This window comes from Zea mays, chromosome 4, assembly GCF_902167145.1.
Source record: "Zea mays cultivar B73 chromosome 4, Zm-B73-REFERENCE-NAM-5.0, whole genome shotgun sequence".
In the NCBI taxonomy this organism is placed as follows: Eukaryota; Viridiplantae; Streptophyta; class Magnoliopsida; order Poales; family Poaceae; genus Zea; species Zea mays.
Window position 1 is genome coordinate 174652636 of NC_050099.1, and position 23350 is coordinate 174675985.

At 44.2% G+C, this 23350-nt stretch overlaps 2 protein-coding genes, 1 non-coding gene and 1 pseudogene across 4 annotated transcripts; 3 read left to right on the forward strand and 1 right to left on the reverse strand.

The window, feature by feature from the left end:
- Positions 1 to 3488: 3488 nt before the first annotated feature.
- Positions 3489 to 4096, reverse strand: LOC100278752 (uncharacterized; annotated as a pseudogene). The gene has a single exon (NR_157191.1). The product of NR_157191.1 is annotated as an uncharacterized protein (transcript).
- Positions 4097 to 6369: 2273 nt separating this feature from the next.
- LOC100274937 (uncharacterized) lies at positions 6370 to 9187 on the forward strand. The gene is made up of 3 exons (NM_001329108.1): positions 6370 to 6509; positions 6600 to 6661; positions 8827 to 9187. Exons 1-3 carry the CDS (start codon positions 6452 to 6454, stop codon positions 8947 to 8949), a joined length of 243 nt encoding a protein of 80 aa, NP_001316037.1. The 5' UTR covers positions 6370 to 6451; the 3' UTR covers positions 8950 to 9187.
- A 1885-nt stretch (positions 9188 to 11072) lies between these two features.
- Positions 11073 to 15662, forward strand: LOC100191677 (uncharacterized). The gene is made up of 5 exons (NM_001137106.1): positions 11073 to 12272; positions 12889 to 12956; positions 14232 to 14363; positions 14901 to 15065; positions 15221 to 15662. The coding sequence occupies exons 1-5, from the start codon at positions 11669 to 11671 to the stop codon at positions 15452 to 15454; spliced, it is 1203 nt and encodes a 400-aa protein (NP_001130578.1). The 5' UTR covers positions 11073 to 11668; the 3' UTR covers positions 15455 to 15662.
- Positions 15663 to 16298: 636 nt separating this feature from the next.
- On the forward strand, positions 16299 to 16370 carry TRNAC-GCA (transfer RNA cysteine (anticodon GCA)). Its single transcript has one exon. It is a non-coding gene; the product is annotated as a tRNA-Cys (tRNA).
- Positions 16371 to 23350: the final 6980 nt, after the last annotated feature.

Consider the following 23350-nt stretch of genomic DNA (forward strand, 5'->3'; position numbering starts at 1 on the left):
ACAAGCACGGCCTCCGAGACCTCCGTCTCGTCGATCACCAGCTCGGTGTACTCACGCAGCGCGATCTCGCGGATGTTGTCCAGATCCTTGGATACCAGCACCAGGCCGCCCGGCGGCGCCCCGTGCGCCTGCGAGCCTGGCCTGCCACCGGCGCCCGACGTCGTCCCCGAGGTCCTTTCGCGGAGGCTGGAGCTGTAGCAGGATAACGTGGCGGGATTGCGGTTCGTGGAAGGATTTGCGGGCGGGCGGTAGGGCGGTTCGCGGAAGGATTTGCGGGCGGGCGGTAGGGCCGACGGTTTCCTGCGGCGAGATTTCCGGCGTGCGTGCGGGCGGAGGCGGGCGCGGGGTTTCCAGGGGCGGGGGCGGTCTACACAACGCTCTTAATAGTTGTAGAGATATCATATTATATATACATATGCCCAGAAATATATAGGACGATTAGGGGACGACCAGAGGTTGACCAGGACCGATTAAGCGTCCTAATCGTCGCCCTAATCGCGATTAGGCGCCTGGTCGGTCCTCTGGAACGACCAGCTGGTCGCCCAACCTGAAAACAATGTTACAAACCCAGTCTCCAACCAAAAGGCTAAAACAACCTATAGTAGTATAGTCGTTCAGCTTTACCAGTACTACATGTCCTCACCATTCAGAACCTACTTGTTATCACTAATTACACTCAAGTGCAAACAGTGTCATCAGAGATTGAGACTAAACAAAATATAATTACCTACCCAGGTAAACATGTAATGTAACAACTCAAACATGAGAAAAATGAAAAGCTTCATACTGTTTATCTTAATTTATGCAATACAAGTACAAGTTAACTCTTGGTCACAAAACAAGAAGCTCAATAGCAATGTACCGCAACCCACTATTTAATGTGGTATCTCCAAGGTCAAAATCTGAGTAACACACATCAAAGCTAAGATCCATGTCATTCAAGCCATCAAATCTAATGCAAATACATAGGTGTTTCCTCCCTTCCAAATTGTAAGTCGTTTCGGCTTTTCTATATACGTAGTTTTTTATATGTATCTAGATGTGTAGGAGAAGGTATGTATCTAGAAAAGCCAGAACGACTTACGATTTGGAATGGAGGGAGTACAAATGTACAATAGTAAGTAATGGCAGCAGATGGCAATACTCGTCTACAATCATGAGTAGCTGGGGTGGCAATCTAAGAGCTACAGTTGAGAGCGTAATAAATTCAATAACAGTAAATATAAGATAACTTTGATAAAGCCAATGGAACTTTGAACATGAAGGTTCAGTTGTGATTTGGGGACACAGACGGCACTAATATTATCGCAACAAGGGTATGACAGAATACGACTTCGGTGGGAGTCTGGTTTGGGAAGAGAATTTTGAACACACCAAATACCACTTGGAAACCAACACAGATAATCAGGTAACACTGACAGAATTCTCATATTAAAAGGAAAGTAACAGCAAAATTACAAATCAGGTATATTGCATGGACATTAACATTGTGTAGAGCCAATAAAATATCGCTGCAATACAGAGAATTTGCAATCCCATTAGCCTTGGAGGGCTTAATTAACGAGGTATGCTTAAGAAAGCACACAATGAACAAACTCCAACAGGATAGCATGAAACCACAATGAAAAAAATACTGAAGCATTTACCAATGGGATTGGCGGCAATGAGCTGCTCCCCCACAGCCCGTACGACATCGGCAAGTGTGGCCGCCTGGTTGGCGCTGCTACCCATCCGATGCTGCGACACAACCGACCGTAGCAGCTCCGCCGTCTGCCGGGCCACCGCGTGCGACCCCTCCACCTTCCTGCCCACCCAACACAGACAGGCAACGGCATAAACACACTAGAGCAACGGTGGTTGAATCAGACGGGGAGGGGCGTGGATAGGCAGCAGCTTACCGGCGCTTGAGCTTGAGGACGAAGTCGCTGACGAGAGGTTGCGGAAGGATTTGCGGGCGGGCGGTAGGGCCGGCGGCTGGTAGGGCCGGCGGTTTCCTGCGGCGAGATTTCCGGCGTGCGTGCGGGCGGAGGCGGGCGCGGTCTACACAACGCTCTTAATAGTTGTAGAGAATAGGATGTTTTTAATAGCTTATCAATTCAATTGTTTTTCAGAATGAATTAACTGCCTCTTACAGCTTCTGTTTTTTCAACAAACAAATGTTATGGCCTTCTCATTGTCAAATATACAGAAAGATTTGTTGTTGTTGTTATTTTGTGAATTAAAAGTTTAAAGTGGATAAGTGATGACCACAACTTTGTAGGTTGTCATTGATATCATCCATCTACATGTAGAAAACTACATGCTTGCAAAGGTGACTATAGATGTGTTTTGCTATTATCTAACATGATTTGCATTTTCTTCCTTAATAAAGTTTTGTTGCATGAACCTTGATGTATGTCATTTGACTTTTCCTGTCTGGATTTCATAACAACATTGTATTGAGATGCCAGTGTGTGCATATTCATTTGACCTTTCTTGGCTGGTCTCCTTGTGTAGAACATAATTGTTGGTTTCTGCAATTCCAGAAGAGTAGGGTTGCGTTCACGAAGATAACCTTCAAGAAACCACACGACCATTCTCTTGGACGAGTGCTGATTGTATGGTATGATATGTGTTCGTTTGTGTTGTGTTGACGAGAACATCTCATCAGCGGACGAGCTTTGGGTTTCAAGAAGGAGATGCTCAAACGACACAACATGTGCCTGCCTGCCGTTGCACCGTGATGAATCTACATGTACGACCTTCACACGAGTTACAGTTTTTTTAAAAAAATCACAGAAAACAAACAAACCAAAGCTATTCACTGTAACCAAGTGGTACTAGAAAATATTGTGTACTACTCACTGAGAAGTAAAAAGAAAACCAAAGCTATTCTCACGCCGGCCATACTCAACTCGGGTAACAGAAAAAAAAAAACAGATAATTAAATAAACAAAATTTATACCTAATTTCACTGTCCCCATCAGAATTCAGAGCATCCTGCGGAGAGGCTGACCGATACTGCTCACGCTGCTGCTGGTAGTTTCTTTACTCCCCTCTTGTGACAGTAGCCAGTTTGTCCAAACTCAACCAAAAAAGCATTCAAATTTACCCAGCCAGCAGCCTCTTCTCTCTTTTTGTGCTCACTCTGCTTCTGGTTTAGAATTAAATCTGGTTTACATTTCCTTTACATTTCCATTCCATCCCGCTGAGCGAGACCGCTCACTACCACAGGAGCTAGCAGACTGCTCTTTCTTTCTTTTTCATTTTTTTCCTTCTTCTGCAGATGGCAGCCCTTCAACTACCAGGAGATGAGATGACACAACCAGCAGCACAGATCACACCTAGCCTCCTTTCATTGACACAACAAAACAAACAAGTACCCATCCCAACATACAGTGCTGCACTGTCTAATCAGCTAAATCATATATGACTCGCTGATTATCTCTCTTGTTTCCAAGTAACACAGGAGTAAGAACCTACCATACAGGTACAGTACAGCCAATGCGTAAATTAAATAGACGTAGAGAATCCAGATCCATACAGGTACACCTTAATAGTATCATAAAGATAAAAAAGATGTATGTACAGAGCTGAGCCGCCTGCAAATTAAATCAATGCAACAAAAACACACACACACACACACTACATTACATCCATAGGAATTATATATGCATCCATCTGTATCGTCCAGTCTAGGCTAAACAAAAAAAAAAGGAAGAGGAGAAGGGTACTTTGTCGAGTGCACTGCACACCCGTAGTAGCTGAGACTTGAGAAGAGGTGGCATATGCATGTGCTGCTCCGATCCTCTCATCTGTTGTGGAGAGGGTTCGGACCTTGAGGAACCATTCTTCTTGAAACCGTGAACTTACTGGCGGCGTCCACCTCTTTTGAAGGAGATACGGCTGGCGGAAACTCATGCTCATCATGGCGCCTCATCAACTCGCTCTTGCCTTCCTCTCCTCTCGATGTTCTGAAGCCGAGGACGATCGAGCTTGGCAAGCGTGACAGTAGCAGGAGCAGGAGGAAGCAAGAGAGCAAGTGCCGCCGGAAGAACATGCTCACTGCATATGTTAGAGAGAGAGAGAGAGAGAGAGAGAGAGAGAGATAGGGTTTGGGAGGCAAGGTTATGACCATCTGAGGGTATTAATGGATTTAGCCGGGGGTCCCTGTTCCCGTGGTGGGCAAACACGGGCAACACAAGAAATAGAGCTCAAAAATCTCCATCAATCCTATGGTATGGTGTGGTCCCACTTTACTCTGCATAGATGAGAACGTGTTTGGTTTGCTAATGAAAAAAGTAGGATATACATAAGGATCTATCCAATATTTACGACGCGGAGATGAGTTATAAAACATACTTTTATAATAGATTTATCTTGGGGATATACATGTTTTTTTTATAAATCTAGGTCATATTTGGTACAGCTCTAGCTCTAAAAAACTTGGTGGAATAAGTCATTAGGTGCTCTAGAAAATCGTGATGATTACGTTTTTTAAAGACATTTAGATAAATTATTCTGATTATTATTTAGATTAAAATTATTTTTAAAACTAATTAAATTAATATTATAAACTGCAACTCCACATTGTAGCCATCCCAAGCATCCCCTAGTCAAATCTATGAAGTTTGTCACAATCTAATCTAAAATGACAATTTATTTTGAAGCAGCTATATTTTGATACGGGAGTTGCTCTGAATGAACATGAAGAGGCATGGTATGTACACGGAGAGTGAGACAGGTATCCCATCAGCTTAATAAAAATCTTGGGGTTCTTCAGCTTCAGGCAAGTCTGACTTCCACTGTCACAGTAACAAATGCTGTAACCATGTGAAACAGCGAACTAGGTCGTCGTGCTGCTAGGTTAGGTTTAGGTGACTTGGAAATGTGTGTCCCAAGACCCCAAGCCCTCTTCTTCTGACAGAGATTTGTATCTCCCGAAAGATCCATGAAACTCATGTGGCATGATAAAGAAATGCTGAGGTTACTGACAGACAGACAGTCTTGGCTGCCTGTGACAGTTTCCTTGCATGCAATGCAATTATGTTAACCTGATCAAGCAAGCAACCAATGGTCCTTTGAAAAGGTACCCCCATCAGACTTTTGGTTGCAGTTACAAGCAACTGTTCTTTGAAAAGGTACCCTTGGACTATCAGAGGAGCACCATTGGTATCCCTACCAACCGGTTAGGCTCCACATCTGGTGGTAAGAGTAATCTTTACTAATCTAGCAAAGCACTGCAGCGTCGGCAGGAGACAAGGCACAAGAGTCAAATGTACCAACCAACATTATTATTATAGTTAAAAAAAGGCAGGGCCACTGTTTATCCTGGCAGAATCTTGAACGGCAATTCAATGTGATGGACCATAGACAGTTGTAAGCATAGAGTGACTAAAAATACAGTATTTTTCTTTATATTTAATCAGATGTAAAACAGTTTGGATCAACACAATTACATCTTTCTAGGAGGTAGATGCGGATGGGCAGCTGACAATATTAGATCTGGTAACAGAGTGGGAAAGAGAGAAGAAACATGGCAGGACAATATTGATTCCCGTTTGACGTGCTGGATTTGTTAATTGATGTGTCTCTGCATGCATCGATCCTGCCTTGTTCATTCATTAACAAGTGTGTCTCACTCACCAGTCACCACAGCTACAGCCAGGGTTAGTGGCAATTTATTACTACCAAGCAACCAAACGTAGCGGTACTCTTGATGAGCATTTGCTACTTTAGCTGGAGGGAAATCTACAGATTAATATGTATATATATATATATATATATATATATATATATATTACCTGTCAGCACAAAAGGGCTTGCTACAGCATCAGGACCTGTCAACCAGTGCAGAAAGCAAACACGGTTTCAAAAGCAGAGTGTGGGTGTTCAGCGGTTCAATCTTTGCTTTGCTGCGTATGATATATATGATTTTGCAGTTTTTCAGCGGTTCAGAGGAAGCTTTGTCATGGTAGAGTTGGTGTACTAACTTTTAGGTACTATAAGGTTTAGGCACATGTGAATGTGATTCGCCTGCAATAGGGGTCAAAAGCAATTGCCACAGGTGCTAAAACCAACTATAAATTACATGTAAAAGCCTGATTAGCTTTGCCAATAGGTACGTAGGTAGGTAGGTCATATTCATTCTACAGGACAATGGTTTCACTACAGTTCGTTCCCTTGAGCAAAAAAAAAAAAACAACGAAAGCATGCAGTAGTATGCGTGCGTACACGAGAACAAGCCCAAAACTTCAAGAGAGATTTAACTGCCATTCCGGTATGGGCCAGATGTGCAGTACCTGGGCCTGAAGACAAGCAGCGACGCCACTAGCCCAGATTTAACGACCCACTTACTCTTCGACTGACTGCCAAAGGAAGGCTTGTGTTGTGTTTGGCTAGGGTTTGCTCGCGTCTCCTCCTTCCCTTGGCTGCTGTCGTGCCGGTCGGCGGCGACAGCAAGGGAGGGAACATGTCGAAGAAGAACAATCTTGCCAAGAGGAAGAAGCAGTACGAGTTCGACCTCCAACGTACGATTCCATCTTGTATTGCCTCCTTTCCCTTTCATGTTCAATTTCGATCGTCGCCTTGATTTGGAATCGATATTTGGTGGTGTGCAGGGGAGAAGGAGGCCAAGGAGAAGCAGGCCAAGAAGCTGCAAGCCAAGAAATCCAAGATGAAGGTACTGTCGACACCGCTGCTCTCGCTCCTCCTTCCTTCCACTGCTGTATTGGTGGGTTGTTGTGGCCCACAACCCCAACTCCACAAGGATGCTTTAATCTGACTAGTAAATACAGGGGGAACCTAACCTTATCTGTGTACGCTATTGCTTGGACCTCGATTTCAAATCATTTGCCGCCCCTAACCTTGGTTAAAAGTAAACATGGTCACCAGCTGCAGCTGGTGAATTCTGTCATTAGGACTAGGGACTGGGGAGACGTTTCTCACACTCCCAAATATAAGTCATGGTCTTTATACGAATGATGATGTGGGCACATTCAACGTGATGTTCGCCCCTCCAAAGGAATAGGCAACCTGGCGATTACTTGGGAACTTCTAACAGTCGTGTTGCACCTTTCTTCTTTATGTTCCATGAAATGGCATGGTCACTGGTCGTTATGCATCTGCGTTGAATTGCTTGCGGCTGCTTGATTGGGATCCAAGTTACATGTATCCGTCTTGGATTGTTTCATCGTCTCAGCTATTTTGTATGGGTCCAGTGAACTGTTTACCAGTTATTATTACCAAATGTAGTGCACCTTAGGTGCTTGAAAAGCAGCCGTTTGGTTCTCGTGGACTAAATTTTAGTCCTGTTCCATCAAACGTTTAGATACCACTTAGGGTGTGTTCGGTTACACCAATCCAAAGGGGGATTGGAGAGGTTTAAATCCCCTCCTAGTCATTTTTGAATAGGAGGGGATTTAAACCCCTCCAATCTCCTTCTGGATTGGCCTAACCAAACAAGCCCTTAGAAGGATTACATATAGTCTAATTATAATAAAACTAATTATATAGATAACGAGTAAATAGTGAGACGAGTCTATTAAGCCTTATTACTCCATGATTCACTCATATGATGCTACAGTAAACATTTGCTAACCATAGATTAGTTAGGCTTAATAAATTTCTCCTGTAGTTTGGTCTTCATCTATATAATTAATTTTGTAATTAGACTATATTTAATACTCGTAATTGATATTCAAACATTCGATGTGACACGAACTAAACTTTAGTCTGGAAAACTAAACACCTTACAATCATGTGGCGAAAGGCCCCGCTTGGTTCCAAGTTACTAAATTTTAATCCCATCACATCCGATGATTGAATACTGGTTAGAAATATTAAATATAGTCTAATTATAAAATTAATTATACAAATAAGAACTAAATGGTAAGATGAGTTTATCAAGCCTAATTAGTTCATGATTCGCTTATGTGATGCTATAGTAAACATTTGCTAATCATATATTAATGAAGTTTAATAAATTTGTCTCGTCGTTTGTCTTTATCTATATAATTAGACTATATTTAATATTTGTAATTGGTTCGAACATATGATATGACACATACTAAACTTTAGTTAGGGGAACCAAACACCCCTAGTACTCTTAAGTTCCATCAAGTTCTCTCATTTGCGCAATTCAGCTTCATGTTTGACTGCCTACATTTGTGACCTGAAGTTTTTACTATAAACCATTTTATGTACTTGTTAGCTCTTTGCCAAGTTCTTCGTGCCACCTAAATGACTTTGTCCAACACATGCCATGTGATGTGCTTCGCTTCTCATCGTAATTTTGTGGCTGTCGTCTTAAACCACCAGAACTGTAATCCTTTGGTAGCATTCTGTGTTTGGTCCTCTGGAGATTTTCTGTTCACTCCTAGTCTATGGAAGCAGTAACGTGCAGGGCCAGACGCCAGCCGGCACCACATGTCAGTGACCGGCCGACAGGTACGTCCCTGCACGTTACTGTAGAGGATCCGGTTGGCTAGTTTATACCTTGAGTTTTTTTTTCTCTCATCTGGCTCCTTGAATTTCGCTGTTTTGGTTTGGTTTTGTACTTTTGCCTGTTTTATTTAAGATCTGGATTACCAAGCTATGGCTGTGGCTCCACATTCCCCTTCATTCCGAAACCAGAACTGTAATTCTTGGGGCACTCTGGGTTCCATAAATATATGAAATCTGCACTTGGCGCCCTGAGATTGGCAAGTTACACTTCATTTGTGCATCGCTATCTATAAACCCTATGCTGGCTTCTATGGTTCATCAAATTTCACTACACGTTCGATCATGATAATGCACTAACACTAAGATTTGTCTTAACTAACTCTTTTTTCTCAAACTGTTCAGATAGATGGTGCTGAAAAGAAACGTAAAGGTGGCCAATTTAAGGTCGGCAAGAAAAAGGTGAAGACGAAACTTTCAGCCTTAGCAAAAGCCAAAGCCGCGCAAGCCATGGAGGTCGACAAGTGACTGCGGAGCACAAGCATCATCACCTTAAGCGTCGAGCCAGAGTTGGAACTCTGAATTCTGTGCCCACATGAATAGCTCCCGTCGGGTGCAGCTGCAGCTGCAGCTTGTTGAACCTTTCTTTCTAAAAAGAATGTCATTCTTGCTTTTTTAAGGGTAATCAAGCTCTAGTTATAGGTTTTGGTGATAACGACTATGATGTTAGAGAACTAATGAGATTTATGGAGCTAAATGAAAAAGAGAAAAATACATGTGATTTTTGATGCTTCAATTACTAAAGAAGGACGCGACAACTGATTAAAGGATATTTAAATTCATTTATATTTGAAATTTAAGTATAGTAAAGCCGCACTATTAAAAGGATATAATGCACATGCTTCATTATACAGGCTTCATGTGTGCAATCATACGCTCAAATGGTCTACCACAGTATTCTCAAAGCCTAGGTACAATAGTACGCCTCTTATTTTCCATACTCTTGGCTGCTTGGTTTAAGTGGCATTGATGCGACATTACTCAACCGTAAAGCTCTTTTTCTCAAGCTTTTCTTAACCTTTTCAGTTTAATTATTTGAGAGATTGAGTCTACAAACTATGCTAGCGAGCTTAAACAACCTATTCTTCAACCCTAAGCATAGCCGACGGTTATGTTCGTTAGACATTAATCACCAAAATACTTAGAAATAGTCTAAGGGCACATTTCCCTTTCAACAATGTCGTTAGGCTATCATACATAGATAACATGGTTATGACGCAACAGGTCATGATACAGACATTAATGACTATCGTAGAGAGAGAGGTATGGTTGGTTAAGATACCAGAGGATGGCCTCAATAGCGATGCATTGAAATAACGGGATACACCTGCTCCACCACCATAACATGTGTGGCAAGTGTAACACTATACGAAAATAACATGGGTATACCACGACACAGACTAGGGCCATCACCCACCAAAAGATTGGAATAATTCACATCGACTGGACATGATATCTTAGGGGATCATGACCGTAGTAAAAGTGCGAGAAACATTGATGGGTATGGCAAGATAGAGTAACTCCATAGAGGCTTGGGGCACGCCCCCGTAAAAGATGCCATGCAGATTTGTCGATGCGACATTGAGTAGTTAGGCCTACGATAGGCCATGTCCAAACGTGTGATAGAATAACATTCAATTTTAGGTCCACACAATCAACAACTAGGTAAGATAGTTTAAAGTAAAGTTCCAAGCCAAGAGAAAGGGAGGGAATAGTTAGCTTGCCTTAAATTTCCACTGATAGTAGATATTCCAATGCCTATTGTATATTGTATATATCTTTGATACATAGTCTCACCATCAGAAAGATAATATAAGGTATTACGTACTCTATGGCCCAAACCTCTATAGAGATATTTATGTTACTATGCTCATGATGGCATGAGTTGTTAGACATACTCTACGACATCAAGACTCACTCTCTACTCTCTTGATCAAATCCTCTTCAGTACCTTGTTACCTTGATGTTGTCACCATGATAAACGCTCTGGAGCACAAGAGGTCCTATGGACTTAGGCCGTGAGCGCCACGAGACACGAGTAGCTCCATAGACTTAGCTAGGACACCTCGAGTCACAGAGGATCTCGGTCTTTAATCTATCTTTACAAACTGATTTCACAAGTGCAAAAGTGTCCCCGACATCAAATTAACTCGGTCCCCTAGTGATCTTAGCGGAACATGATGGCGTAGATATTATTTTAGAGTACACAAATATTAATTTGTTGAGAAGGTTAAGCTCATGCTCTTATTGGGGCAAGGTGCATGTCCTTTAGAATCATGGTGTGAATAGCTAAGCACTGTGATAGCTTTTTATATTAAGATTTTTAAATACATCTTAGTAATAACATATAAAAACATGATCTTTCTAGCGTACTGATAATTATGTTTTTAAAATACGCTTGTAAGGCTATCTCCAGTTGCTATATTATTCTTTTCAAATGTCTTATCTTCTATTTTAAAATTTACTCTCTAATCTATAACAAAAACCATCTATTTTATACGATCTGAACAGTCTAACCATATGTACATGGAATCCTTGTACTTGTACGCACCTCCCCTCTCTCTCCTCGAACACAGACACGGATACACCATTGTACATGCTCGCTCTTCCTCTTGGAGTCTTGGGACCGCCCCCTCCCCTCTTCCGAGGTCCGAGCCTGATCCCTCCTTCCTTCCGTCAGCGCACATCTCTAGGGTTTTAGCGCCCCATTTCCGCAACGCCATTCCCGATCGGATCGCCCCCTTCCCACCCGCCGCCGACCAGATCCCGGCGCGAGTGCTACCCAACCCTCCGGCGCCGCCACCCTTAGTCTCAGAGGGTCGGTCTCCACCGAAAGCTTCGCACAAATCCCCTCCGTTTGTCGGTGCCATTTGTTGCAAAGATTGTGTTTTCCTCCTCATCCGTGCCTCGCGTTCCATTTCTGCCGTCCCCGAAAATGCCACCGCTTTGTTGAGATCTCTCGTTTCTCGATCTGATCTCGCCTCGGTATGGCGTGAGAGTTCCTAGGGGAGGGCAAAATCGTCGGAGTTGAGATTCTTGCGTCCATTTGCTAGTCTCAATACCGAGCATCCGATCTCGAACAGTGAGACAAAGTAGCGACCTTTGTGCCGTTCCTTGTAACTGAGCTTGCCCCCGCCTGCGTATCGGTGGGTGACGGCGAGCTCTACGGCGCTGCCCATTCCTATGAATGGACGGGAGGGAGTCCACGGTGGCGTCGGGGCCCAACTTCTCATCGTTCTACACGCAGCACCGGGGCATCGGGGCGCCGGGTGTCCCCGGCCACTCGGCGGTGCTCCATGACCCGCCGCCCGCCGGGTACCGGCAGCATCTTGATGCTGTCTCTGCTGGGTACGCATTCCAGACCCCGCAGGTTGGGGGTTCCCACATTGGACAGGGGTACCACCATGTCGAGGCCTCACCCCATGTGGCGCAATACAGCTCCGGTGGCGGCACCAGCTCCGGCGGTGATATGGACATTGGCATGGGTTCGGCTGTGTGCACCAATGTTAAGGGGGAGCTGGGGAGCGGGCCTGCCCAAGATGAGCAGGTGAAGAAGAAGCGGGGTAGGCCAAGGAAGTATAAGCCTGATGGGGCGGTGACTCTCGGGTTATCACCCTCTTCATCATTAACACCTCACTCGGCCAGCTTGGGGATGGGAACCATGATTAGTGCTCCAGGTTCTGGATTTGGGTCGGAGGGATCAGGGGCTTCAGGCTTGGGTGCGCCATCAGAGAAGCGTGGCAGGGGGCGGCCACCTGGCTCTGGAAAGATGCAACAGTTGGCTTCGCTTGGTGAGTTTCCGTGACCTTGTAATTTCATTTGCATATCCTATGCGTTATAATAATTGATTCATATGGCTTATGTATACTTTATTTGTGCTAGAATGAAATGTGCTAGGCAATTATGGGTAGGTTTCAATATCTGCAACATGTTACTTTTTGCATGCCAGTAATGCTTCTTGGGTATGTATATGATCTGACTGTGGCAGCCTTCTGGGCTGTGTTATTCACCTATTGCCCTCTGGAATGTATGTGTCATCATGGCAAATACAATACCCTCGCATTCTGTTCTGTTTATGTTTCTGTTGTATGACCTTTTCAGGATTGTACTCTGAATTTGAGTAGGTCCTGACATGTCTTTTAAGCATCTTTTTTGGTCATTTTTTAAATTGAGATGATGAATTCAAAGTTCTTGAATTTACAACATATTTATATTGTCAGCTGTCTCTATTATGTAAAGCAAGCAGTTGATCTCTTTTAGTACCTTGTCTCTTCCCAAAAGAAAAAGAAAGTAGTGGACCCTTTTCCTAGCTAGCTTTTTTTTGTTCTTTTGCGTTCCCTTTTTTATATCCACGAACTGTTGATTTTGTATCTTTGTCGTCTGATGAAATTCTATTGTCTCGTTTAGGAAAGTGGTTTCTTGGCTCTGTTGGAACTGGTTTTACTCCTCATGTGATTATTATTCAGCCAGGAGAGGTAAGTTCGAATGAACACTAACTGATGATTCATTTCCAAAAGGGTTGTTTGCACTTTGCACCCAGTGTTGATTTATGCATGATTGCTATGTGGGAGTGGGACTTGTTTGCATAGTGGCACGAGTGATGGGTGGTGATGGTTTGTATCCGATGCTGCTAATTATCTTCAAATTTACATTGTTTACCAAAATACCCAGTGTGCATATCTAATAAATTTCCTACTGTAATAAGGGCCTTTTGTTAGATGTGGTATCTGAATAGACAATGCCAGATGAATCTGGAGCTAGTGTAGCAAACTCTTCTTCGGTGGTAAATCTGTTGTTTTTGGCTCACGGGTAGCATTTAGTGGCTTCTATATTACTGTCATACATTAGATCACAGCCACTTTGTTAGGTGTCAAATAAGGAATTTATCATTGACATCGAAAGGGCCTCAACCGAGTTGGTTAGGTGGTTGTAACATGGGATGGTTGCAGCTGCTTTAGCATCATTGTTACATTTAGCAGGTTAATTTCTCTTAGATAATTGGAATGCGAAATGGCCTCTAGCCGGTTGGTTAGGTGGTCCGAGTAGCACTACTCAGGTCCTGAGTTCGACTCCCTGTAGGAGCGAATTTCAGGATGTGGTTAAAAAAATCCCCTCGTCTGTCCCATGCCAAAGCACATGTCTAAGGCCCAGTCCCGGTCGCGGTCGTTTCTCACATGGGCTACGGTGCCACTGTGTATGGGTTCGGGGGTTTTCTCGACTTGCGTGAGAACGGCTTCTTAATATAATGCCCGGGGGCTGTCTTACCCCGTCGAGTTTTTTTAGATAATTGGAATTTCTGATGATGCACCATTAGTATTCTACCCTCTGAAGCTGCTTGATGTGACACTTCAATTTCACATCATGTTCTTAGTTTGTATTATCGTGGCAATCATACACCTAATATCATATATTCAATCAAATTCTCTATTCTTGAAAACCGATGCACCCATGTTTTTTTAAAGTGGAAAAACTTTTGCGCCTACAAGGGTCATGGTCCAGGGCTCCAGGCTCATTCATTGAAGCTTGTCTAAAGCGCAGTTCAACTTTGTGGGTTAACTCTTGAGAATAATCTTTTTCTTATTGATCTATGTTGTTATCTAGTAGAGAACAACCTTGGGACTAAATCACTGAAAGAACTTTTTTTGTTCTTGTGATTGTATTTATGCTGCTATCTGGCTGTGGTTGCTACAGTGTATATTGTTAGCTCTGGTACCATAGGGGTGTCGATTATAGCTGTCCTGTCTGTGCAGGACGTTGCTGCCAGAATAATGGCCTTCTCACAACAAGGCCCAAGGGCAGTGTGCATCATTTCAGCAACTGGAGCTGTTTCTGCAGCAACCCTTCACCAGGATTCAGAATCTGGCAGTGTGGTTACATATGAGGTATCTTGCTGCTGGTTATCATTTGTCTAAAACTGCTGCATGCATGTGTTGTGCTCTTCTCTTGTTGTTTTTTTAGTACAAACATTTGCCCACTATGCAAATTAAACAAAAGGTTTGCTGCTAGTGTTTGCCTGGATAGTTGGATTGCTTGCTGAAGTATTGTTCGACCTGCCCCTGTGCATTATATTAAGAAGAAGATCTTCTCACGCAGGTCGAGAAAACCCTCGAACCCCTGCCCCACCCATACATAGCGGCACCGTAGCCCATGTGAGAAACAACCGTGACCGTACCGAGCCTTAGACCTACGCTTTGGCGTGGGACAGACGTGGGGATTTTTCTAACCACAGCCTGAAATTCGCTTTCACGGGGACTCGAACTCAGGACCTGAGGAGTGCTAATCAAACTTCTGCTTTCAGTCCAAGGCCGGTGTTAACCTTGTTTGAGGCTGTAGTGCAAGACCATACTTTACAAGATACTCTTTTCTTCTTCTCATGGAACTGTTCATGTACACGTCGTGCTTTTCTGTTTGTTTGGCAGGGTCGGTTTGAGATCCTGTGCCTTTCTGGGTCATACTTGGTGGTAGATGAAGGTGGCGGCGCACGGACCCGAAGTGGAGGGCTTTGCATAGCTTTGTGTGGTCCTGACAACAGGGTTATTGGTGGGAGTGTAGGTGGAGTCCTGATGGCAGCTGGAGCGGTTCAGGTGACATCTGACCTTTTGTATACTTTCAGTATTACAAGTATGGTGTCCTATGGTTCGTTTGCTGTGTCAACCACATAAGAAAAGAGGGACCATCTGCTGTGGTGGTTTGGTTGTTTCTTACACACGCTGCTGCCTTTTTTGCATTGCTAATGCAGGTGATAGTGGGGAGCTTCATGTACGGAGGAGGTTCAAAGAAGAACAAGGTGAAAGCCGAGTTGGACGCGGAGCCTGAGGAGGCGAACGCCGGCGACCAAGAGGTGGCACTTGCGGAGCACAGCAGCATGGCCCCTCATCCTGCCATGAGTGGTGGTGGCGGGTGGGCATCTGGCATGATGAGGCAGATGGAGTCGAGAACTCCCAACATCGATATCAACTCCATCCGCGAGTAGTTTGCCTGTTTGGTTGGGTGGATGAGGAAGGCTCCTCCTCCTTGGATGCACACAGCACAGCGGCATGCATATGTTTGGTTGTAGGCGTTGCTATGTTTTAGGACTCCAGAGTATATTGTGATGTGATGTTGTACTTGGATGTTGTTGTATAAGATCATGGGAACGCTTGGTCGTGTTATTATGTTAATAAAAATATATAATGGATGGTAAGCTACTGTTTGGAAGAAGATTAATTTTGAATCTAGTTTTGATAGGCCCATTTTCTTTTTTTTTACTAACATCTCCCTAATGGTGGCGTGAGCATCGATAGTCCAGACCAACTCCATCTGACGCAACAAGTTAGAACTAATCGCAACTCTATACATTTGACACAACAAATTGGAATTGATCACAGCTCCATCCGACGTCTCCTAGGAGCTAGTAACCAGGTTCGCATCAGGTAGCTAGCGCCTTGTAAATTTGCTTCATGATCCCTGTGTTCTACTTGGTTGTAATTATACTCAAAACATTCCTCGCCATTATATCTTTACAATTTTATAGGATATGAGTCAAAGTAGATTGCTTTCATCATGATTTTAGATGAATCATCTTCAAACGACTATGAGAAGTTCATACTTGTTTGATGCTTAAATCGTATAAACTGTCTTGCGTGATTGAAAAAAAACTTGGTTGGTTGCCTCGCTGCGGAAGAATGAGGGAAAAAGAGCCTTTAACTTTTGTTCCGGACTGCAATATTGAGTTGCCAAATCTAGAGGGTAAGTCTACTTGGAGAAATACTTTTTAATTTCGCTTCTTTATTTTAAAGTAAGTAGTTATTCGCAAGTGAATTTGATAAAACATGTCAGGGTCCATAGCTCAGTGGTAGAGCAATTGACTGCAGATCAATAGGTCTCCGGTTCGAACCCGGATGGGCCCTCTCTTTTTTTTTTGCTTTTTTTGTCAAGCGTTATGCTGCTGCTCGTACATGTGTCGTCCGTCAGTCCGTCACGTCTTTGTATGCAAAGTGTTTTGACTACAACACATACATGTAACATGTAGAAGAAAACGAGATGCATGGGGTATACATACGTACCTTGTTTACGTCCTTAATGTATAAAAAAAATTAAACAAACTTATTTATTTTATTAGAACAGAGGGTTTATTCTGAAATACAAACGAGTTTATTAGAATAGATAGATAAAGAAATACTCCTAGCAGCCAAGGATCTAAAATACTTTATATTTTGGTATTACTTCATCACTAGCTCTATAAACTGTTTAAAGCTGTTCTTTTAACAGTTTAGTTTTCTTTTAAAAAGATTTATCTATACTGGACGCTACGGTGGTGTTTGAAAACTCCCCACATGAGGAATAGTGCTAGCGCATGTTCTGTTGGTGCCAGCTTAGGAACTGGACTAGTCTGATGCTTAACCCTCGAGCCTCTGTTCAACCCTCTCCACCCTAGTCCGACTTGTGAGACACCACGAGTGTGTTTGGTTTGAGGAACAAAGTGATCTATTTTCTTCTCACTCCTCACTTTTTTATTTGGTTTGTGGAATAGAATAGGTTGATCCATCACCACCCCATTCCTCGTAAACTAATAATTAGTATATACATGAGAAGTGAGTTGATTTCACCAAAATTGATGAAATAAACTTATGATGCATCATCTCGTGAAGTATAAGTGACTCCACAAACCAAACACACCACATATGAATAATCCGGTGTTCAACAAAGCACCCATTAACTCTAAAACATGCACTTTTCCAAATACGCCAGATCCCACATGTCCAACATTTGTGAGTTAGCATATCAAAAACTTTTTTTAAAGGGTTTTCACATGCATGTCACCATGTCACTAGGTCTACTGCATATGCAATATCATTTCATACCTAGTGACACTTATATGATCGATTAGACTTTAGAGTTCTCTCTTATTAATATTAAACATGATTATACACTCTATTGCATCTTAACCGACAAAATATAAGCGTTTATTAATACTTTTACATTCACTCCATAGGGCCAAAATAAAAGCCCCTAACAATACCAAACAATACGCTATCAGTTCAACTGCCACTATCCTTATTTGTTACCAACTATTGGTTGCTAAAAGTAATAGACCGATAGTTGATCACTAAATCAGTTTGTAGCCACGGTCTGTTGATCGCTAAAAGTTTAGAAATTTAACAACTTATTGTTGGTCACTATAGATATCGTTGGGACCTAACGGTGGGTCGCTATAGAGAAGGGGTCGCTATCAAATCTTATAACTTATTTAACCTATAGATGTTAGTGACTAAAAATTATTTAAAACATTGATAGCTAAATTGTATAAAAGGAAGAAAAGAATTATAGAAAATAAAAAAAGAATTATGGAAAAAAGAATTGTAAAAAAGTATTTCTAAGGTTTGAACCTAAACCTATTATATATTATCTCAAATGTCAACGACTAAACCAACTAGAATAGACTTGAATTCACTTTCTATTATGATTGTTTCTTTCTTATTTATTTACAAAGGTCCATCTAAAGACTTATCCACTTAGAGAAACCCTAGTCACGTGTATTCCACATCTCCACCACCCGCCAGGCCATTACTGAGCCGTCGTCTGCTGCTCGTGCATCCCACCGCTCGTCGCGGCCGTGTCCCAACCTCAGCGCTCGGTAGCGGCGCCTCCCAGGGCTCGGCCACGGTAGCGCGTCTGCGCTCTGTGGTGGTGCCTTGGCGCTCGGAGGCAATGCGTCTTGGCGCTATGGAGCGGCACATCTCGCCTGAAAGCATCTAGGCCCCTGGTTGGTTTTAGTGATTAATGACAACGTAATGTTATATGTGACTAACGTGTGTTTTGCAGAGACAAATGGTAAGTTAGGTCGCATTACAGGTAGATGTACTACAACGGTGAAAACAATCCCGGAGATAAGAACTTGAAGCGACGGCTAAAGCGACGAAACAAAAGGTGAAGGTTTTCGTATTCCGAGTGTCAAGGAGTTGCAGACACTCGTAATATAGTTAGGTCTTTTATTTTGTTTTAGCCATACTATAAAGAGGGGTTGTCGATGAGTAGTTTGACCAAGAGAGTTCTAATGTAGTGTTGGTGCATATTCACACTCACATATAGTGCTAGGTGTCACTCTAGAACATACTCACAAGTTAGAACGAAAACTGATTTGAAAAACAGCAGAAAATAGAAATTAGGGTTTCTGTATGTGGGGCAGCGGACTGTCCGGTGTGCCCTCTGTCAGGTGGGGCCAGGCTGGCCCGGGGAAGGGTTTTCTCCACGCAGAAACCCGAGAGCGCAGTGTTCGCAAGCTGAATTATAGTGGCACACCGGACAGCGCACCGGACTATCCGGTGCGCACCGGACAGTGATTGTTCATTGTCTGGTGTGCCATCTGCCCAATGGCTAGCTGTCAGAACTAGCCGTTGTAGTCGACCGTTGGCGCACCGGTGGCGCACCAGACTGTCTGGTGCGCCCATGCGCAGCAGCTTTCTAGTAATGACTAGTTGGTGGGTGAGGGCTATTTATACCCCTCCACCCACCATATTCATTGTCTTGCTGCCCACATTTACTCCTACACATTGGTAGAGCATTGCAAGCACCACAAAGCCTAGTGAGGTGATTAGAGAATCTTAATCCCGCATTTGGACCTCATTAGCGTTAGCGAGAGCCACCTAGAGCACACACCACTTGCATTAGGCTTCTCCTGGTCAAGCGAAGTCTACGGCTTGTTACTCTTGGTGATCGACATCACCTAGACGACTTGGTGGCATTGGGAGCTCGGTGATCACCATGGAGATCTTGTTGGTGACCCGACTCAAGTTTGTAAGCGGTCATGAGGGATCCACCGCGTCGGAGTGGCAAAGGACCATCTCGTAGTGAGCACTTGGTTCTTGCGAGGACCAAGGGGGAGCGATACCCTTGCGCGGGTGCTCCAACGAGGACTAGGGGAGAGTGCCGACTCTTCGATACCTCGGGAAAAATTAGAGGAGTCTTCTAAACCTTGCTTTACATTCCGCACTTAATTCAAGCATTTTACATTGTGTATTTGTTTAGCAAGTATTTGAAGTATTGTCTTAGCATTATTGTATTTCTAGTATTATTCTCTTAGTGCTAGTTGTTGGGGTGAAGTTAGACTCTTGCTTAGGTTTTAATTAGTGTTGATTTTTAGAAAATCCCAATTCACCCCCCTCTTAGGCATCGTGATCCTTTCAATTGGTATCAGAGCCTTGTTGCTCTTAGATTAGCTTAACCGCTAGAGTAACGATGTCTAGTGGGGATGGACCTCCTCCCGTTATTTTATGGTGATGATTTTCCATATTGAAAAATTCGTATGGAAGCTTACTTAGAGGCTATAGACATTGGTGTCTACAAAGCCGCCACACAAGGTTTCCCCGAACCTAGAGATCCCACAAATCTTATAGATGAAGAGTTTAACTATGAGAAATAGAATGCGAAGGCCAAAAACACTCTTTTTAGAGGCATTTGCAAAGATGTGTTTAATAGAGTTAGAAACCATAAAATGCTCATGATTTGTGGATTGACATATGTGCTCTACATGAAGGAACTAGAAGTGAGCGTGAGGAGAGATATCACATTGCTATGAGAAAATTAAATTCTTTTGAGATGCTTGCTAATGAAAATGCCAATGCTATGTACACACGTCTCAATATTCTTGTAGAGGAAGTAAATGGCTTGGGGCTTACACAAATTTCACAACCGGATGTTGTGAGGAAGATTCTCAGTGTCCTCCCAATTGACAAATATGGACACATTGTCACTGTGCTGCATCAGATGGATCTTTCAGTTGCCACTCCTACACAGATTTTGGGAAAGATCAATGCTCATGAGATGTACATGCACATCAATGACAAGGATGAGTCATCTTCCAAGAGAAAGGATTTGGATCTCAAAGCAAATCAAGAAAGAAAAGGAAAAGCTAAAGTATAAATAGAGGAAGAATCCTCAAGTGATGATGACCTTGATGCTAACATTGCCTTGATAGTGAGGAAGACCACCAAGATGTTAAAGAAGCTAAACAAAGAAGGCATCAAATTTGATTCAAGAAAGAAGAAATTCTTTTCCAGCAAAAGAAACCATTTCTGAAATGGACTACTACAACTGTGGAGAGCTTGGTCATCTTGCTCATCAATGTAACAAGCCCAAGAAGAACAAGTTCAAGGGCAAGAAAGAAGATGACAGTGATGATGAGAAAAAGGAAAAGAGATTCTTCAAGAGGAAGGATGGGAAGCACAAGAGGTTCCACAAAAAGAGAAATGGAAAGGCATACATTGTTGGTGACTGGCTCACTGACATTGAGTCATCAAGTGGATCTTCTTTAAGTGAAGAAGAAAATGATGAAAAAGTTGTCGCCATCGCTAGGGACTTCTCTTCACCACCACCATCGCCATCATCGAATTCTCACCTATGCCTCATGGCTAGAGGTGAATGGAAGGTACAAAATGATAATGCTATTATTGATGATAGTGATAATGATAGTGATGATGAATTTGCTTCACCTTCCTATGATGAACTAGCTGACTTGCTTAAACAATACACTCAAATCATTAGGAAGTCAAAAGCTAAATGTGATAAGTTGAAAGATGAAAATGAATTTTTGAATGCCAAATATGACATAGTTATGAAAGCTAGTGATGATGTTGGAACTTGCTCTCCTGGGCAAGTTGATCCAATGGGGGAGTGGAAAGAGTGCAAACAAGGTTTAACTCGAGATGACAATTGCTCTGTTAATCCAGCCTCTCAAGGGCACTGTACGGGGGTATTTATAGGTGCTCGAGTGTCCAACGTCCCAATGTAAGGACGTTTATGCCCTCAGGCACCTAGACTATCCTCAGAATATTCCCATAAGGGAGGGTTACAGACCGTCATTACAGAAAAGTTATTACAAATCAGGCTCGTAACACGCTTCTCCGTGCGGGGCCTGTTACAGTGGGCCGAATCCTACATGGGCCTCCAGGTCGGGTGAGGACGTGGGATGGAGAGACTTCATCGTAGGCCTTCGTCTTGCAGCGAGGAGGACGAAGGGTGGGCCGCGCCGGTGAGCTTGCCTCCGTTGGTGCAGCGAGTTGACGAAGGCCTGGAGCGAAGGGTAGCGTCTTCGCCTTTGCCCCAACATTTACCCTCCGAGGGACCAGTTCGACTGAGTCATCTGGTGCCGAAGACGTCGCTAGATGGTGGAGACGCTGCCCTCGCTCAAAGTGGTTCCGTGGGGGTTTTTGATGTGACCGTTGATGGACGTGGTACTGCTGGACTGCAGGCTTCCCGAAGCATCGCGCCCTGTGTATAAAAAGGGGGCGGCGTGGCTCGGGCTCTCTTACCTTTCTGTGCGCCGCAAAACCCTAACATTTTGAAAACGTTCACCCGCTCGCCTGCCCTCCTTGTTCCTCTTCATCGGAGATCTGGCCCACGTCAAGCAAACAGCGCGCCGCCGCAGCCGGTACGTAGCAATGTCGTCTTCTTCTTCTTCATCCGCTGCGAATGCGCCATCGGGCTAATCATCGTCCGAGGATACCTTCAGCGATTTGGTGGTGGTGGAGTTACACCTGGGCCACACGGTGGAGTTCGGCGTTTCAAGGATCTCCTCGGTTCGCGTGCAAGACATGCAGCAGTTGGGGTATTTTGGGAATGGAGTTGGACGAGTTCCGGGGGCGGAAGAGATTCCTGAGCCGGAGGGTGAGATAGTTGTGTTCGAGGCATTCTTTATCGCTGGCCTTCGCCTACCTGCGCATCGTTTTGTGGTGGAGGTCTTGCAGCGGTATGACGTGCAGATCCACCAATTGACACCTAATGCCGTGGTGGCCCTGGCGAAGTATGTCTGGGCGGTGACTTTGTATGGCGGTCATCCCTCCATAGAGGTCTTCGCCAAGAATTATTGTCTGCACTGGCAGAAGAGAAAAAATGGAAGCAAGATTGCACAGTTTGGATCATGCACCTTTACGCTGAGGACTGGGAAGACTTCGACGGAAGTTGTGGAACTAGTTCCCTGCGCCCGCAACAAGTGGGGCAACTGGTATGATTATTGGTTTTATGTATCAGGAGGCAAAGTTGAAGACCTCCCAGGACTCTCGGCGGCCGTGATGTGCTCCCACTGTTATGTGGCGTTCCTGCCGTTTGAGGTGGCGGAGGATGATAGGGACGAAGGGGCCCTTCAGTGTGCTGCCCGCATGAGCAGCGGGCGCAATTTGGTTGAGGAATTCATCGATTATGGGGTGTGGCCCTTGGTGCATGGCTGGGCGCTGGGCGAAGTATGCCCTCGCCAGATGCCCTCCCTGGGCGAGCAGCAAGTGCGAAGTCCGGCCTTCACGTTGGATCTACGCGGCCGGGACCCAGCCGCATTCGTGCGTGAAGTGGAGGACGAAGCTGTGAGGATTGTGGGGCGGTATGTGCCGAGGACGGAGGCTCTGCGGAGTTGGGATATTCGTGGATCCAACGTTCGCTTGAATAGGGTCTTCGAGTTGAATCGTTTGCCATACGACGGCTATCCCGGAGATGACGCTGCTGTGGCCGTCGATCGCCGCAGGAAGAAGCCGGTGGCTGCGGCTGGGGAAGGTTCTTCACGGGAGGCTGCACCGGCCATGAAGAAGAGAAAATTAGGTACTGCAGCTGTAGAGTTGGGGGTCTCCGATCGTTTTGCTGTGGAGTTAATGGGTACTTGCGCGGCCCTCGGGGGAAGGATATCTTCGCCCGAGCTCCGAGAGTCTTCGGCGCGAATGCTGAACGTTACCGGAGGTCGATGGCCAAGGGACGTTCTGATCCCTCGCGCAGCCGGTGAAGACATATTTATGTCTCGTATGGCTCGTGAGTTGAAGATTTTTCCTTATGGACGGAATATTGATGTTGTTGTATCGGCAGTGATGGAGAAGGATCGTCAAGATGCGGCGCAGAAGCGCCGAGAGGT

Bases quoted from the DNA above. Each gene is read 5' to 3' on its own strand.
- LOC100274937 (NM_001329108.1), top strand. From the start codon at position 6,452: ATGTCGAAGAAGAACAATCTTGCCAAGAGGAAGAAGCAGTACGAGTTC. The intron at 6,510-6,599 runs GTACGATTCCAT...GGTGGTGTGCAG, and splicing joins GTACGAGTTCGACCTCCAAC to GGGAGAAGGAGGCCAAGGAG. The intron at 6,662-8,826 runs GTACTGTCGACA...CAAACTGTTCAG, and splicing joins CCAAGAAATCCAAGATGAAG to ATAGATGGTGCTGAAAAGAA.
- LOC100191677 (NM_001137106.1), top strand. From the start codon at position 11,669: ATGGACGGGAGGGAGTCCACGGTGGCGTCGGGGCCCAACTTCTCATCG. The intron at 12,957-14,231 runs GTAAGTTCGAAT...CTGTCTGTGCAG, and splicing joins TTATTATTCAGCCAGGAGAG to GACGTTGCTGCCAGAATAAT. The intron at 15,066-15,220 runs GTGACATCTGAC...TTGCTAATGCAG, and splicing joins TGGCAGCTGGAGCGGTTCAG to GTGATAGTGGGGAGCTTCAT.